This window comes from Paramisgurnus dabryanus, chromosome 13 (genome assembly GCF_030506205.2).
Source record: "Paramisgurnus dabryanus chromosome 13, PD_genome_1.1, whole genome shotgun sequence".
Classification (NCBI taxonomy): Eukaryota; Metazoa; Chordata; class Actinopteri; order Cypriniformes; family Cobitidae; genus Paramisgurnus; species Paramisgurnus dabryanus.
Genome location: NC_133349.1, coordinates 14126438 through 14142299, shown reverse-complemented (window position 1 = coordinate 14142299; position 15862 = coordinate 14126438). Strand labels below are relative to the sequence as shown.

Genomic DNA, 15862 nt, shown 5'->3' with positions numbered 1-15862 from the left:
CCATAGTGCTGCTCCCTGCTGCTGTGGACGGAAGGTGAGTGACATACGCCAACTAAAATGCTCGTAACTTGCTGAATTCTTGACGGATTTACAAACGGTTTGGTTTTTTACAAACGTTATTAACGTGGCTATAATTATGGATGCTTTAACATGTTTCATGAATTTTTTATTTATTTTTAGTATACGTATTCAGTGTCATTGGTACATCTTTGACGTTTATAACAAACCAATCCGTTTGAAAATCGGTAAAAAATTAAGCAAGTTATGGTCATTTAAAAGTACCTGCATCATTAAAACTCAATGCTACGAGTGAGCGAGCGCCCTGTCCTAAGATGGCCGCCAAAATGCGGACGTTCAACTCAATTGGCCATCAGCGCGGACGAGCCATCTAGCCTTTATATACATATCTATGGTTCATTGCGTTGGCAACGCAGAGGCTGGATTCAGAATTGATTTTCGGATATCCTACTTCAAAAATGCTGTCGAGTCTGCCCTCTAGTGGCCTATTAGTGTAGTCAATCTTGAGGTTGCCAGATGTGTTCTTACAGACGTTGTTTACCTTTTCGCATTGTGTACCGAGGGCGAGTATAGAATTATAAATATATATATTTTTCAATAATTGAAACGTTTACAGTTATAAAGGCAAGACTAGTTTAGCTGTTTTACCGTTATCATAAAGCTTAGCTTTTATGCTGTTTATGCTTTTTATGCTTTTATTAGCTGTTATGAATATCTGGCAACTCGCAGAGAACCACACAAACATGCGGTAGTAGGAAGTGGTGAATGAGTAGAACATATGCAGGTATATGTGCAGACTAAGGAGAATCTACAGTAGGAAATATCTGTCGCAATAAAGTGTTCATTTACACACCTTCACACCTTCCTGTTGTAAGTATTTCCGTGATTGTTTCGGAAATTGATGGTTTAGTGCGCTTTTACGTAGTCCAGACTCACGCTGCCAAGGCCAGTATTTGCCTCTCACATTCCAATCTTAATCTTTATATGAATGAAAACTACAGTTAAATGAAAAGACTTGTGCTATTATGCTTTGTGTTTTATATTGTGTTAAGTACGCGTAAACTGTGCCAACGTGCTGCTAAAGATTGCATGAGTTGCATGCCTGCTGCTGTCATACAAGTTGTAAAATGTTTCAGCTCAGTCAAAGCCTTTATTAAATCTAAGCCAACATAAAATACATTCTAAACAAAAAACAGTTACATTAAGATCTTATTTTAGTCACAACAGGTTGAATAACTGGTTAAATGTTTGCAGTTTTTTTTCTAAACTAAATATTTGAATTTCAGATGGACATGTTTGCATATCAAATATGACGTAGTGTACAATGAGAGAATTGTTGTCTTGTTTCTGTAAACAGAAGGATGTCACCTGATGAAATAGTTTACCTACAAATCCTTGCTGCATCAATACCTGTAGGATTTCTTTTCCGCTACCTAAGTAAGTCTGACTGTCCTTCTTCACTTATGTAATGTCTTAAAGGGGACATTTGACAATTTTTTAATGTCAAATAAATCTTTGTTGTCCCCAGAGTGTGTACTGGTATGTGAAGTTTTAGCTCAAAATACCACATAGATAATTTATTATAGCATGTTAAAATTGCCACTTTGTAGGTGTGAGCAAAGTATGCCATTTTTGGGTGTGTACTTTTAAATGCAAATGAGTTGATCTCTGCACTAAATATCAGTGCCGTGGTTGGATGGTACAGATGAAGGGACATTCTGACATCACAAGGGGAGCCAAATGTCATTGACCTATTTTTCACATGCTTGCAGAAAATGGATACCAAAACTAAGTTACTGGGTTGATAGAAGCACTGGGGACCCAATTATAGCACTTAAACATGTAAAAAGTCAGATTTTCATGACAAGTCCCCTTTAACATATTAAATGTTTGATATAACCAAACACAGTTAAAATAATTTATGTGTGCATTTATTTCTAGGCCCTTCGGTTAAGCAGGGAGCAGCATTGCTGTTGGGTTTGATCATTACAATAGCAACCTGTGGCATCCACACTTTGCACTCTCTTTGTACAGTGTTAGGAACATGGCTAGTCATAAAACTCAATTGGAAGTGAGTATATATTGAGTATTATCACCATAACATAAGTATCTGGCAATATTAACCAACTAGCATACAGTCATGTAAAAAAGTATATAATAAGTACATATGAGCTAAATACAACCTCAGATGAATATCAACCAATAGTCGGTTGAGATCTGGACTAGGCATTATCTTTTTTACCCATTCTGTTGTGCGTGGAATTTATGTGACCTGTATTTGTCTTTATTTAGAAATGCACCTTCTCTGTCTTTGGGTTGGACGTTTCTTTACCTCCTCTTTTTTCGTCTGGCTACCTGGTTTGGCCTTCCTTCCCCAACACCGTTTGCCAACGCTATTCAGCTTCTCTTAACATTAAAGGTAAAGCACATTTTTATGAGTTACATACCATAACCTGTATTGCATATTGTAACCTCTTTCGTTCTGAACACACAGATGGTCAGTTTAGCAAATGAGGTTCAAAGTTATCACTTGGAGAAGAAAAAAGAAGTGAGCTCCTTTACAAAGTCCCCAGTGATTCGAGGACTTACCCAAGAGCCTTCGCTCTATAACGTTATTGCATATAGCTACTGCTATGTGGGAATAATGACAGGTACTACTGACTGGTACTAATGACTCTGCTGAGTTTTTCTAAATGTTGTGTACTATTCATTTTGCATGTTTGCTAACACGTCTCTCTGTTTCTTTCTGCTACTAGTTCAGTAATGTGTGAGTCTTTTTTTACATCTGATTGTGTGCTGATAATGAATTTCCGTTTTCCTCTTTCGCTGTGATGTGTCACCACAAACCAACCGTCTACATATTTCAACACCTTCCCAACTGTGGTTCATTTTCCCTTTCACCATTCCATTTAATTTCATACTACATTCTGTGTCATTCATCTCATGCCTAACATTGTTTCATTGATAACTCCACACTCCTCATGTTTCTTCATTTTCCATTTTCTCTCCATCCAATTTTGATGGTGTCTCACAGGTCCCTTCTTCCGGTATCAGACGTATGTTGACTGGTTGCAGCAGCCTAGTCCCCTTTCTTTGCCGGGTGTAGCTCCCTGCCTTCAGAGGCTTCAGATGATACCTGTTTACGGAGCACTCTTTGTGTCCGTCAACTATGTTTTCCCTTTATCCTATGTCCGTACTGAGGAATTCTTGGAGAACAACTATTTTTACAGGTTGGTTTTTGAGATAAGAACCAACCCAGAAGTGTAAAGGCCACAGCAAATGGCAAAATCAAAGTTTATTTTGGTAATTTTCATATAAATCTGTGTTAAAAAAGAAGATTTTACAAATGAGTTATTAAATATGACTTGTCACTTTCTAATGTTATTTTGTCAGGTTTTTCTACATGGTGGCAGTATTTTTTGTGTTTCGAATGCGATTCTACTCGGCTTGGTGTGGTGCGGAGGCAGGCTGTATCAGTGCAGGCCTGGGCTGTTACCCGCAGGGGGCACTGTCCAAACCTGGAGCAGGTCCAACTGTGAACTATAAGTAAGGTGTTTCATTTCCTTTTTTTTATTTTTTTAACACTTTGACTGTAACATCACTGATATGTTGTAGAGGTCTTATCAAATATGCAAATAACAATGTATTTGCATTGGTCAGAAATAATTTTTTAGGATTGCATGTGTGAAATATAAATCGGCACACATTAAACAGAATAAATTTGATTGCCAAGTGTGCTGTGTGTTTGAATAAAATGATAAAAGATCAAATAGCAATGAGGTACGATTGGTTTAATCAGTTGTATCAAAGCACTTTTGCCATTTAAATTATTTATATACATTTACCAAATGGCTTGTTTAGGTTTATTCATGTATTTGTGGTTGGTAATGATGATGACCTTTATGTTTCAGTCCTGATCCAGGCACAGAAGTGGATTATGACTTCAAGACAATCCAGAACATTGACTGCTATAACACAGATTTCTGTGTGAAAGTGCGTCATGGCATGCGCTACTGGAATATGACAGTGCAATGGTGGCTTCACCACTACATTTACCCCAATGCCCCTTTCAGAGCGTACGCTCTCAGGTAAACACATGCACTATCTACATTTTAATATAAAAATGCTGTTTTTAATGTGTGTTTAACCTATTTCTATTAACTTTGACAGGGCTGGATGGACAATGTTAATCAGTGCATACTGGCACGGCCTCCATGCCGGTTACTATCTCTCTTTTCTCACCATCCCACTGTGTATCGCAGCAGAAACGGCCATGGAGGCCTCCGTCAGGTCTCGTTTGGGGCCCGCAGGCCAGAATATCTTTGACTGGGTCCACTGGTTCCTCAAAATGAGAGCTTATGACTACATGTGCATGGGATTTGTTCTCCTGAAGGCTAGTGACACCATTAACTACTGGAGTTCAATTTACTTCGTTATTCACATCATTGCGGTTGTTTGCATAGGAGTTGGACAAATAATGAAAGGGGGGAAGAGAAGGGAGAGGAAAGATCAAGGTGAGGGAGAAAAGAAGGATGTAACAAGAGAAAAGGCAGAGTGAAATGAATGCTTTCATTATGCTGATAACTGGAGATGGTATGTTTACACATAATTAAAGAAAAAAAAATATTCATAACATGCACTGTAATGCCATATACTGCCATTAAGATTTTGTGTCTGAAAAGCTCTCAAAGTATTTTTTTGCGAATAGAACTCAATGGGATCAACCTTATTATTTGGTAACGCTTTACAATAAGGTTGTATTTATTAACATTAGCAAATGTTTTAGCTAACATGAACCAATGAGCAATATAGGTTGTCAGCATTTATAAATCTTTGTTAATATTAGTTAATGCCAATTCAATTGTTTATTGTGCATTAACTTATGTTAAGAGTTACAACTTTGATAAAAAAATTTTTTTAGTAAATTCTGAAATTAGCATGAACTAAGATGAATAAATCTCATGTTAGCTAATGCATTAATTAATGGTAACAAATAAAACCTTAAAGTGTAACCAATTATTTTCACTTTATTACCAGTGAATTTTGCTTTCGGCCTGCCTTTTAGTGAATTTAGTCAAATCTGTCCCATACTTTTACTGTTAAGTGAATACACTGAAGTCAAACCGGTACACGTGCACATTCGATGCGTTTGGCTCTGGTAATCTCTATCTTTACAATTATAATTTCTTGCTTTAATATTTCATATGTTAGAAATGGCTCCGTTATGTTACCTGTTGAAAATCTTAAAGGTTCATCATCCTTACCTGGTCAGTAATGTTTCAAAGTTTTTATGTTGCCATAATCTATTGGAGAGAGGTTTGTATTTTACAGCCACGTGTTAATGGTTTTCTCTGGGAACAGTAGCTCTGGGACTAGATTTCATCCGAACACGTGTTTACAAAAAGACTGTCTGGCGAGTGTTAGGGATTTTAGCATACATTCATGAAGCTATGCCTCTGTATTGTGTGTGTATAAGGTAATACGACCTTTATAACAACAACAAAAACATTGAAAGTTAAGGACATTAAATTTTAGTTTGCCTTGTTTCTCATCCGTTCTGCGGGGTGAAGTGGATATTTATTAATGGTTGTGTATGTATGATCATTATTTGTATTCTGCACAGAATGTGAAAGCGGTCTGGAACTTTCATGTTCTTTCTGTAAAAAGTTGACGGACGTGAATGTTTTTAATCATCATTTATTCATCAGACCCCATATGATGTAAAATACACTTTGATATAAACATGTAAAGTTCTAAAGTTTTAAACATACTTTTTTTTAACTTTCTATCACAGTAAATGTAAGAACTTCCTTATAATGCATTAATATTATGCATTATAAGGCATTATAATGTTATAATGCATTAATATTATGCATTATAAGGCATTATAATGTTATAATGCATTTTTTTTTTTTGAAACACTGGGTGGTAGTAGTTTATTGATCAGTTCACATTATTGTATCCTGGTTACTGTATTACTGTCTACATGCTACATTGTACTCCTGATGTTTACTCTTCGAAGTATTAAACATGAGACATGTGCCACACTCTATTTTAGGGTCAGGTCTTTCATTTTGTTTGCAAATGTGAGTGTTAGTATGCACCAGGAAGTGAGCACTATTCCTGACAAACCGTTTGTAATGTTTTCATTACTGTTTTAAAACACATTTTTGTCATTGCTTTTTTATATTTGCTGCCAGAATGGTCCATGCTTTAATTTGTAAAAGTTTTGCAGTGTTACCACCAAAATTTACAGCTTATACATTTCTTACATCCATTTTAAAAGTGGGAAGTTGTATTTTTTCTACACCTTTGTAAGTTTAGTGAGAGTCAGAGCTTATTTAAAAATATAATGTTGTGTGTCCCACCCCCATCTCCATGGCTGCAGTATTAAAGCACAGACAATGGCCAATCTTATAACAAGCAAGACAATCTTTAACCACATTTTTATAATTCTTTTCAACAGTAATTTAGATAATATATTATAGTTAACACATTTTTATGTAGTATAAAGTCAGATGTTTACAAACATTTTCACAAGTTATAGGGAAAAAATCTTTGGAAATGTCTCATTCTTATTTGACTGCTTTGGTAATAAGATCTATCGAAAGTTTGCCTTTGTCATTAAGGATTAGTGATGCCTGGTGGTTTTGAGCTGTTTACAAGGAAGTGTTTCTCTGGTATATTTCCCTTGGATTCAAAGTCCAGATGACAGAGATTCCTGGATACACCGACACACCTGTGATCTTTTCCGTAAATGGACATTTGACATGTCTTACTGACAATAGTGGTTTACGAATTTATCTGTTTGCCTTGTTTTTATGTGAAATTCATGTTAGCAGTGCTTGATTTTTGATGGAGCTAAGAGAATTTCACAATCAAGTCCTTCCACCTCCAGGTAAGAGGAAGATTGAATGATTCTATATGTATGTATGGAAGTTTAAAATTAAATAATACTCTGTACCCTAGCACAAGGCAGTGTGTCAAAGTTTGTCTATCTACTTCTTTGATTTGCAGATTTAATGCTGTCCGTGAAACACATTATTCATTAAAGATCCATAAACAAAGATTACACAATATGTAAATCTATTAGTAATTCTTTTTCATCAGGTTGCCCTATAGGATTATTTAGTATCCGAATCAATGTGAAGTCTGGTGTTTTCATGGGGGATATGTATAGAAATTTAGAGCAAAAGTTATCATGTTCAGAGCTGTGGCTTAAACACAACCTTTCCTGTATTATTTCAGTACAGTTAAAATAACCCTGCTTATTTTCTAAACCAATCACATATTTTTTTTTACTTTGTTTTCAATAGCAATATATCACATATTTGTTAAGCAGTATTTTGTTTAATAATTTGTTTTCTCTGAACACAACAGACTATGGTATTCCATATGATTCCCAGCAGTCATTAAGAGTACGGACACTTCCAGCCCAAGATACAGGTGGGGTTCACCAACATATTTGAAGAATTGTTGTTTTTATTGTTTTTTTTTACTTTGTATTCAGTAGCAATCCAAATATTTGTTAAGCAATATTTTGTTTAATAATTTGTTTTTTCTGAACACAACAGACTATGGTATTCCATATGATTCCCAGCATTCACTAAGAGTACGGACACTTCCAGCCCAAGATACGGGTGGGGTTCAATCACATGTTTGAACAATTGTTATGTTTTTTTTACTTTGTATTCAATAGCAATCCAAATATTTGTTAAGCAATATTTTGTTTAATAATTTGTTTTCTCTGAACACAACAGACTATGGTATTCCATATGATTCCCAGCAGTCATTAAGAGTACGGACACTTCCAGCCCAATATACAGGTGGGGTTCACCCACATATTTGAAGAATTGTTGTTTTTATTGTTTTGTTTTTTACTTTGTATTCAATAGCAATCCAAATATTTGTTAAGCAATATTTTGTTTAATAATTTGTTTTCTCTGAACACAACAGACTATGATAGTCCATATGATTCCCAGCAGTCACTGCGATTGCGGACACTTCCAGCCCAAAATACAGGTCCGGTTCAATTACATATTTGAATAATTTTGATGTTTTTTCTTTGTTTAATAGCAATCCAAATATTTGTTAAGCAATGACGTTTTAAACAAATATTTATAGCATTGTCATATGCAAGACTAAGGGATTTCTTGAACAAAAAAAACCATTTGTTTTCTTTGAACACAACAGACTATGGTAGTCCGTATGATTCCCAGCAGTCACTGAGATTACGGACACTTCCAGCCCAAGATACAGGTGGGGTGTAGAGATGCGCGGTTGGCGGTTACAGCCGCGGACTCCGCGGATAAACCGCGGATCGGGCGGATGACGTGACGAAAAATAATATTTTAATTAGATTCGGGCGGGTGGCGGATCGACTGCTTGTTAGCTGTGTCCTTCTAAGCATGCAACCTTAAAAGGTGAGCACTCTGTCTTTCAGGGTGGCAGCCTCAGAAGTTCTCAAAGAGAACTGAAATGAGACGGTCTAGCCTTCTGAGGACCCATAATTTGCGTCACCTGTTGCACGCGCCCCCAGTAGCCCCCACCGCGCCTGTCAGCAGAAAACAGCGGAGACATTTCTGACTTATTAAAATAAATATGTAATCAAAAATATTAATTTATTTTAGAAAATATGACACATTGATGTAGATTAAACTATTCAACAGTATATCAAATAATCAACCTTATGTTGCAAATATACGCAACATAAACATAATAATATTAACACAAAACATAACTTATAATACTAAAACAGTGACAAGAAAAAGTTTTCTAATACACTTTTATTTAATAAAGGTTTTAATTGTTTGGGATAGCCTCGGCATGTTAAGAATCCATTCTTTCTATCATTAACAGCGCAGAGAAATGAGGACGCATTTTGACATAGCTCTTATCAACGCCTCAAAAAATGAGAATTAAAAACAAAGGAAATAGAAGGTCAGAAAATGTTTGCCTGGAATAAGTTTTACAAAGTGGTAAATCAGGATGACACCAGTGCAGACTATGTAATTTGTGCGTTTAATTTAGGCATTACTTATTTATTTATTTATTTTTGTCCCGTGTGCGCCGATCGGAGACTGAGTTCACTGCTGATATTCTATAGCTTTCTAGTCTCGCGGCTGTCATCAGCAGCGTCTTGCATCGCCCAGTCTTCGGATGGCGGGCGGGTGCGGTTTTGAAAACTGGTCAGAAACGTTGGTGCGGATGGATAGCGGACGGATGATGAGTTTTGTGATGCGGTTGCGGATGAAATAATAGCCCATCCGCGCATCTCTACTGGGGTGCAATCACATATTTGAAGAATTATGTTTTTTTTATTTAACACAAATTCAAATATTTGTCAAGCAATAACGTTTTACAAAAATATTGATTGCATTATGTCATACAATGCTTTGTAGGATTTCTTGGAAAAAATAACATTTGTTTTCTCTGAACACCAACAGACTACGAACGTCCGAATGATTCCCAGCAGTCACTGAGATTACGGACACTTCCAGCCCAAGATACAGGTGGGGTTCAGTTTGATTGGGCCTCTACACCTGCAGAAGAGGATGCAAAAGAACCTGAGCCTCAAAAGCTTCGTGAGCTGCCACTGCATATGGGTCTGAAGAGAGCAGTATGGTATACAAACATTTGTTTAAGCCTAGATAACCCTGGAATGTTTATATTGAAAACAACAGGTTAAATTACAACCCAACAGTTAAATTATAAAATAATCCAGCATTTCATATTGTGAAGCAAAAAGAGACATAACTTTACCTGTGTGATCTTTTAAATATTTACATTAAATTTTGCAAGCTATAATTTGTTCTATCTTCAGTCTTGCTCAGGTTAAATAAACATTACAAAGCTTATATAGGTTTAATTCAAACTACCCAGAAAACAGTATCTATTGAAACTGAACCATATTTAGATGGTAAGGTGTAACTTTGTCGCTCTTTCAGGCAGGTGCAAAAGATGAAAATTCCAGTGGTTTCAAGATGGGGCTCTTGGAGCATAAAGCACTCCAAATCATTTCGCCATTTCTGTGAGACTGCTAAAGAAGTTTTAAGCTATTTAGTTCTGTGGAGGAAAGGAATCCAAAAAATAGGAGGTAACAAAAATGAAAAGTTTTTGTTTATTTTTCCAAACCTTTAGCTGATAAACTGGTCATAGAAGCTAAAAAATGAGTCTAGTGCAGATGAAAGACTCAAACATGTTAATTATTAAGCTTAATAATAGTTGCGGTCATGTAATAATGAATTTCCTTGTTTGGTTTATTTTAGGACACTTTGGTGGAGGAGTTCAATCCTACTTCTTGTTCCTAAGGTTTCTTGTGATTCTCAACTTCCTGTCCTTTCTGTTAATCGCAGCATTCGTCCTCATTCCCAGCATTGTGTTTCGGTCCACCAACTTTAACTCCACCACCAATCTAACTGGTGATGACCCATACCATTAGACTTTTTTACATCATCCACTTATGCTTCAGTGTCTCAAAGAAGAACAATATAGAAAACATAATATCTTTAAACTGATCTGACATTTATATTATCTGTAAATGCATTTATACATTATTTATATGTACATTATATTGTAGACCATGATTTATAATTTGCCCTTCATTTGATCTTCCTGTTGATATTTTTGGATTTAGAAAAAAACATTACCTGGAAAAAATGTTTTTAAAAATTAATCTTAATATACATTTTTATTTTCATTAGTTTTTATGTTTTCTTGTTTAAAACAGGTGTGGAGGAATGTTTGCAGTATGATCCAAAGCCTGATCCCCTAGCTGTATTCATCACATACTTTCTAGACCTGGTCTCAGGAACGGTATTGACAAATATAAAAATAATATGCATGGAAAACATGCAGTTTTCAAATCGGGTTAGTCTGACTTAAACCTGATACCATGAGTTAAATGGCTAAATTAAATTTGGTAAGGTAAGGTTAATGAAATAAAAATTAGTGTCAAGCAAAGAATTTGGTAAACATTAAAATAAAAAGTAATAATAAGAAATGTTCATTAAGTCATGTGTGAGTTTAACTGGTGTAGGTTAGCATGGTGCTAGCAACATCAAAGTCATTGATGTAGGGGTGCACCGTTAAATACCGATATACGCTAATAATACGTGGCGATAAGTATCCTGAATCGCACAGCCGATATTATTCACAGCTATTTCATGTACTACGGCTTTTGATCAGTAAGTCCTTACTGATCTAAAATCACTGTTAGTTTGACTCGTTTATGATATGCATTTGAAAAAGCTCATAACGTAATCATTATACGTAAATACTCGTCAAACATAATCATTATATGTATTCTTTATTAGCATGAAAATACCTGAAAAGGTTTGAAGAACAGCAATATAAATATGCCCTTATAGGAGCTGCGTGTGATAGCGTGTGTATGGTTCTTCGTCTGCAGCGCATATTGAGTTTCTGAACGAGAGCGCCCTCTGGCTTTTGGATGTAGCGGCATTTCATCGTATTTCATCGGGCGATATATCGGTGCACCCCTGCATGGATGTGTATCCCAGAATACACAAGCTTTTTTTATATTTATGGATTTGGCAGACACTTTTATCCAAAGTGGCTTACATCGCATATAAAGTACAATACATTTCTATCGGTATGTGTGAATCAAACCCACAGGCTTTTCTGCTGCTAATGCAATGCTCTGCAAACCGAGTAAAATGTATTCATTTTTATTCTTCATCATCATTACTCATTACATTCATCTCTTCTATAAGGGTTTCATGGAATATTCATATCTGTTTTATGGCTATTATAATAACACAATGGTTGTGAGTGGAGACTTCTCATACAACATCCCTCTGGCCTATCTGTTGACGGCAGCCTTCTACTTCATCTTCTGCCTTATTTGTATAATTGTAAGGTGAGTTTCATTAACTGGTCTGGAAAAAAACACTGATCCAAATGTAACTTTCCTATTGTCATGTGTATGTTGCTTGAAAATATATTACAGAAGTATTAAGATGTTTTTTTTTATTTGACAATAGAATGGGAAGTGTGGCTCGTGCTGTTGTAGCGACGGGCGAAGTCGCAGTTGGGAATTACAGTATGCTGGTTTTTACAGGATGGGATCATGGTCTCCAAGGAGACCGCGCCACAAACCTCAAACAAAACAATCTCCGTTACCAGTTACAGGTATGTGAAGTAATGTCCGACATTACTGATATTTCCTGTAAACATAACATGGGCAGATTAAACTTTAAGCCATGATTTTGTAATGGAAATCATTAAATAGAAACTGCTTGTACTTTATCATTAACTTAACCCTATAAGGTTTATATCTTTTAAAACCATCTCTCTCAGGTGGATCTCGAAGAAGAAAGTCTGAAACGAAAAGCTGCCGCGCTGACTTTGAATCAGGCGATCTCTCTCTATACCTTTCGTGTTTTCCTCAACCTTGTGGTCTTAGCACTCATTGGTGGAGCTTTCTATGCCATTGCCTTGGCAACCCAGTTCAGCCAGGTACAAATAGCGACTATTACTACTACTGACATAACTATAGTACATTGTGAAGATAGGATTGCATGAGCATTCATATTTTTTTCCTTACTTTGACCTTTCAAAATCTCTTTTTTCAGTCCAACGCAACAACAGGCTTTGAGGGGTTGCTGTTGCAATACTTACCCTCCATTGTCATAACAACAAGCAATTTTGTGGTGCCCTTCCTGTGTGACAAGATTGCTTTACTGGAAAAGCATACTCCCAGTACCACGGTCATTCTGGCCTTGCTTCGGTTAGATCAATATTCATATCCACACAAAATAAAAATATAACAAAAAGGGAAGGGAACATGGAACCAAAAGATGAAGAGCAGATGTACTGCTATTGTTTAACTATTGTTTAGCCACCATGGGTGAAGTATTGTTGAAGGGCTCTTACTCTACATTTCATTTTGTGAACCTTATTAAATGGCAAAATGTTTCATTTTAACTGAAGCACATTTTTAAATATCTAAATATTCACACATTGTCTCTATCATCCACTTATCTCTTTGATATGGTCTTTGTTGTTTATTCTGTCCATGTTTAGACTTTTTTAATGCTTGCTCAACTTAATGGTCTCTCTCTCTCTCTCTCTCTCTCTCTCTCTCTCTCTCTCTCTCTCTCTCTCTCTCTCTTGGTTCAATCCTTTATTTCTCAATATAGGGCAGTTTTCCTGCGTTTGGTAAGTTTGGGTGTTCTGCTGTACACTCTATGGGAGCAGATAACCTGTAGTGGAGATATCTCTAGTGCCAACTCAAACTGTACCATCTGCAGTTACAATTACAACCAATATAAGGTAAACAGATCAAATAAAACCATTTTTATATGCATTAATCCAAGGCACGATGATGTAGGATGCTGTTACTCTGTTTATTCTGAATATGGTTGCCATGTCCAAGGTAACTTGCCAATAAAGCTTTTTTCCACTGTAGTGTTGGGAGACACGTGTTGGACAGGAAATGTATAAACTGACTCTTTTTGACTTCCTGATAACCATCGCCACATTGATCCTGGTTGAATTCCCACGCAGGTATATCTTTTTGATTTTGCTAAACGTTTTTTTTTTGTGTGTGTATATCATAGCGTGTTTGAAATCTGAATGCTGTTTTTTATTACTGTCCCATCTTTAGGATCATGGTAGATCACTGCTCATGTAAATTAACTCAGTGGGTGGGACGGCAAGAGTTTCTGGTTCCCCCGAATGTTCTTGCTCTAGTTTACAGTCAAACAGTGGTTTGGACCGGAGCTTTATTCTCTCCATTGTTACCACTTATTAACACCATCAAATTCCTTATCTTTTTTTACTGTAAAAAGGTGAGTACAATGTAAACACACAGCTGTTTGTGTATTTTGTATATTTACATAACTTCTTTTTTATCTTTACATTATTCCAAGTGTTGTGTCTTGTTGATCTTTCAGTCATGCAGTAGTCCTGTAATTTTATACCAATCCTCATATTTTTGGTTTTTCAGTCAAGAACTGACAATTTCTTCTGTTTGTCTGTGTTGGGTTGTATCAGATAACTTTGTTTCAAAACTGTCGACCTGCTCTGAGAACATTTCGATCCACCAGCTCCAACTTCTTCTTCCTCTTGGTTTTGCTCTTCGGATGGATGTTGGCCAGTGTGGTTCTTATTTACAGTGTAGCCAAGTAAGCTCAGTTTCTCTCTCATACACACATTATTTTTAAAGACAGCATGAGAATATTCACTCACAAATTATGCATATGTCACCTATGAATTATTATGACTTTTTGGTTATGTTTTCTTTTTGGAAGGATCCATCCATCTTATGGCTGTGGGCCTTTCCGCCTTTCCCAATCAATGTGGCAAGTTGTACCAGTAGCTGTCAGCATGCTAAACAACACCAGTACAGAATTTCTACTCTACATTGGCTCCCAGCGTTTCTCTATACCACTCTTCCTCTTCTCCTGGTTAGTCCAAACTAACTTAAAATACTGTATACAACACTATTGGTCAAACGTTTGGAATCACTTACTCATACTTTATTTATATTTTTCCACATTACAGAATAATAGTAAATTTAAACTGTGGCATAACACAAATGTAATTGTGGGAATAATGTTGTGACTAAAAGCTCTGTTATATTTTATCATATATTTTTCTTCTGCAAATGTAATTTCAAGCATACACCTTCGTATTAAAAGATTTTTAAGATCAGTGATTTTAAACCTTCACAACTATATTTCTCCATAACTGTGATGTATTTATAAAAACAATATAATGTGATTTATTAAAGACACTGTTTATGAGATAAATGTATAAAATAATAAAAAAGATTAGGACTAATATGACATGTGTTTGATATAAAAAATACAGTGTGCTCCTGTGCTATGTGGGCGCTTTAACATCTGTCCATGGGAAAAGTGTAGCACTGCTAAAATCTCAGTGTAAACTGGTGAGTAGTTGGTTAAATAGTATTTAATATTATTCTGAAACCAAGACTGGCTTTGTCAATTTAAATTGTTACATTCTCACATTTATTTATCTGAATGTAACAGGAACAGCGTGACAAGCAGTTCCTGGTGAGACAAATTGAAGAGCTGAATGCCAAAATGCAAAAGGAACAACGTGCAGCGCAGCAGCCACAGAGAAACACGGAGCAATTCCACCAGACAGAACGGCAGTTGACTGGATATAACAATTATGCATTTCATCCAGATGACGACCCAAGGCCATATTAATTAAGATGTGTTTGATAAAGACTACAGTTCACTAAATACTAACAAATTTATTATGGACTTCTCTGTGTACTCATTTATCTGTAACAGCAGATCTTAAACTAGCCTTTCAGTTTCCACTATTCACATTTAAATGAGCAAATGAACTTCAAATACTTGAAGCTTTTGAGTGTTTTAAGTTTTTTTTATTTATCTGTCAGATAAGCTGTGCTGATTAATTTATTAAAAATTAATTAATTGCTTTATTGTGTTGTTTTTTTATTGACCATACATCGATAATAGTTTAACTTTTAAACTAAATATCAAAGTCTAAGACCAGAGGTGTATAATACTTAAGTATTTTAATTACATTTTCCAAGCATGTCTTGGGGAAATTTTTTTTTTTTTACTAAAAAATTTCACTACATTCTAAAGCATAGAATCATACTGTGTATTCATTATATATTGCATATTAACATTTATTTAATGCCTTATGACATAAAAAATTGTGTACTTTTACTTTCTTGAGTAAAAGTACGAAAATAATTTTTACTTAAGTAAAAGTACAAAAAAGCTTAGATGTTTAATGTACTTAAATATTAAATATAAACCAAAAACTTGAAATTATGAAATGTAGTGGAGTAAAAAATTATGATAATATGTTT

General features: G+C 35.5%; 2 protein-coding genes across 11 annotated transcripts; both read left to right on the top strand.

Moving 5' to 3' along the window:
* Nucleotides 1-692: 692 nt before the first annotated feature.
* mboat7 (membrane bound O-acyltransferase domain containing 7) lies at nt 693-6070 on the top strand. Of its 2 annotated transcripts, XR_010547462.2 has the most exons (10): nt 693-888; nt 1376-1455; nt 1960-2089; nt 2311-2437; nt 2513-2669; nt 3053-3248; nt 3412-3564; nt 3930-4106; nt 4189-5859; nt 5901-6070. XR_010547462.2 is itself a non-coding variant. In XM_065298313.2 (9 exons), the coding sequence occupies exons 2-9, from the start codon at nt 1380-1382 to the stop codon at nt 4574-4576; spliced, it is 1404 nt and encodes a 467-aa protein (XP_065154385.1). In that variant the 5' UTR covers nt 693-888; nt 1376-1379; the 3' UTR covers nt 4577-6070. The 2 variants fall into 2 exon arrangements, 1 of the variants encoding a protein (XP_065154385.1); XM_065298313.2 differs by having other exon boundaries at nt 4189-6070.
* Nucleotides 6071-6722: 652 nt separating this feature from the next.
* Nucleotides 6723-15463, top strand: tmc4 (transmembrane channel-like 4). 9 transcript variants are annotated; one of them, XM_065298314.2, is made up of 21 exons: nt 6723-6916; nt 7399-7464; nt 7593-7658; nt 7779-7844; nt 7975-8040; nt 8212-8277; nt 9465-9642; nt 9966-10114; nt 10287-10439; nt 10748-10833; nt 11754-11899; nt 12024-12171; nt 12340-12498; nt 12615-12769; nt 13182-13314; nt 13451-13548; nt 13649-13832; nt 14038-14168; nt 14295-14450; nt 14857-14935; nt 15039-15463. In XM_065298314.2, the coding sequence occupies exons 1-21, from the start codon at nt 6874-6876 to the stop codon at nt 15219-15221; spliced, it is 2511 nt and encodes an 836-aa protein (XP_065154386.1). In that variant the 5' UTR covers nt 6723-6873; the 3' UTR covers nt 15222-15463. The 9 variants fall into 9 exon arrangements, with proteins under 9 accessions (XP_065154386.1, XP_065154388.1, XP_065154387.1 ...); XM_065298316.2 differs by lacking the exon at nt 7399-7464; XM_065298315.2 differs by lacking the exon at nt 7593-7658.
* Nucleotides 15464-15862: the final 399 nt, after the last annotated feature.

Excerpts from the sequence above, each read along its gene's own strand:
- mboat7 (XM_065298313.2), top strand. The coding sequence starts at position 1,380 with ATGTCACCTGATGAAATAGTTTACCTACAAATCCTTGCTGCATCAATA. Across the intron at positions 1,456-1,959 it reads ATTTCTTTTCCGCTACCTAA|GCCCTTCGGTTAAGCAGGGA; the intron begins GTAAGTCTGACT and ends ATTTATTTCTAG. Across the intron at positions 4,107-4,188 it reads TTCAGAGCGTACGCTCTCAG|GGCTGGATGGACAATGTTAA; the intron begins GTAAACACATGC and ends TAACTTTGACAG.
- tmc4 (XM_065298314.2), top strand. The coding sequence starts at position 6,874 with ATGGAGCTAAGAGAATTTCACAATCAAGTCCTTCCACCTCCAG. Across the intron at positions 10,440-10,747 it reads CTCCACCACCAATCTAACTG|GTGTGGAGGAATGTTTGCAG; the intron begins GTGATGACCCAT and ends TGTTTAAAACAG. Across the intron at positions 10,834-11,753 it reads TAGACCTGGTCTCAGGAACG|GGTTTCATGGAATATTCATA; the intron begins GTATTGACAAAT and ends CTCTTCTATAAG.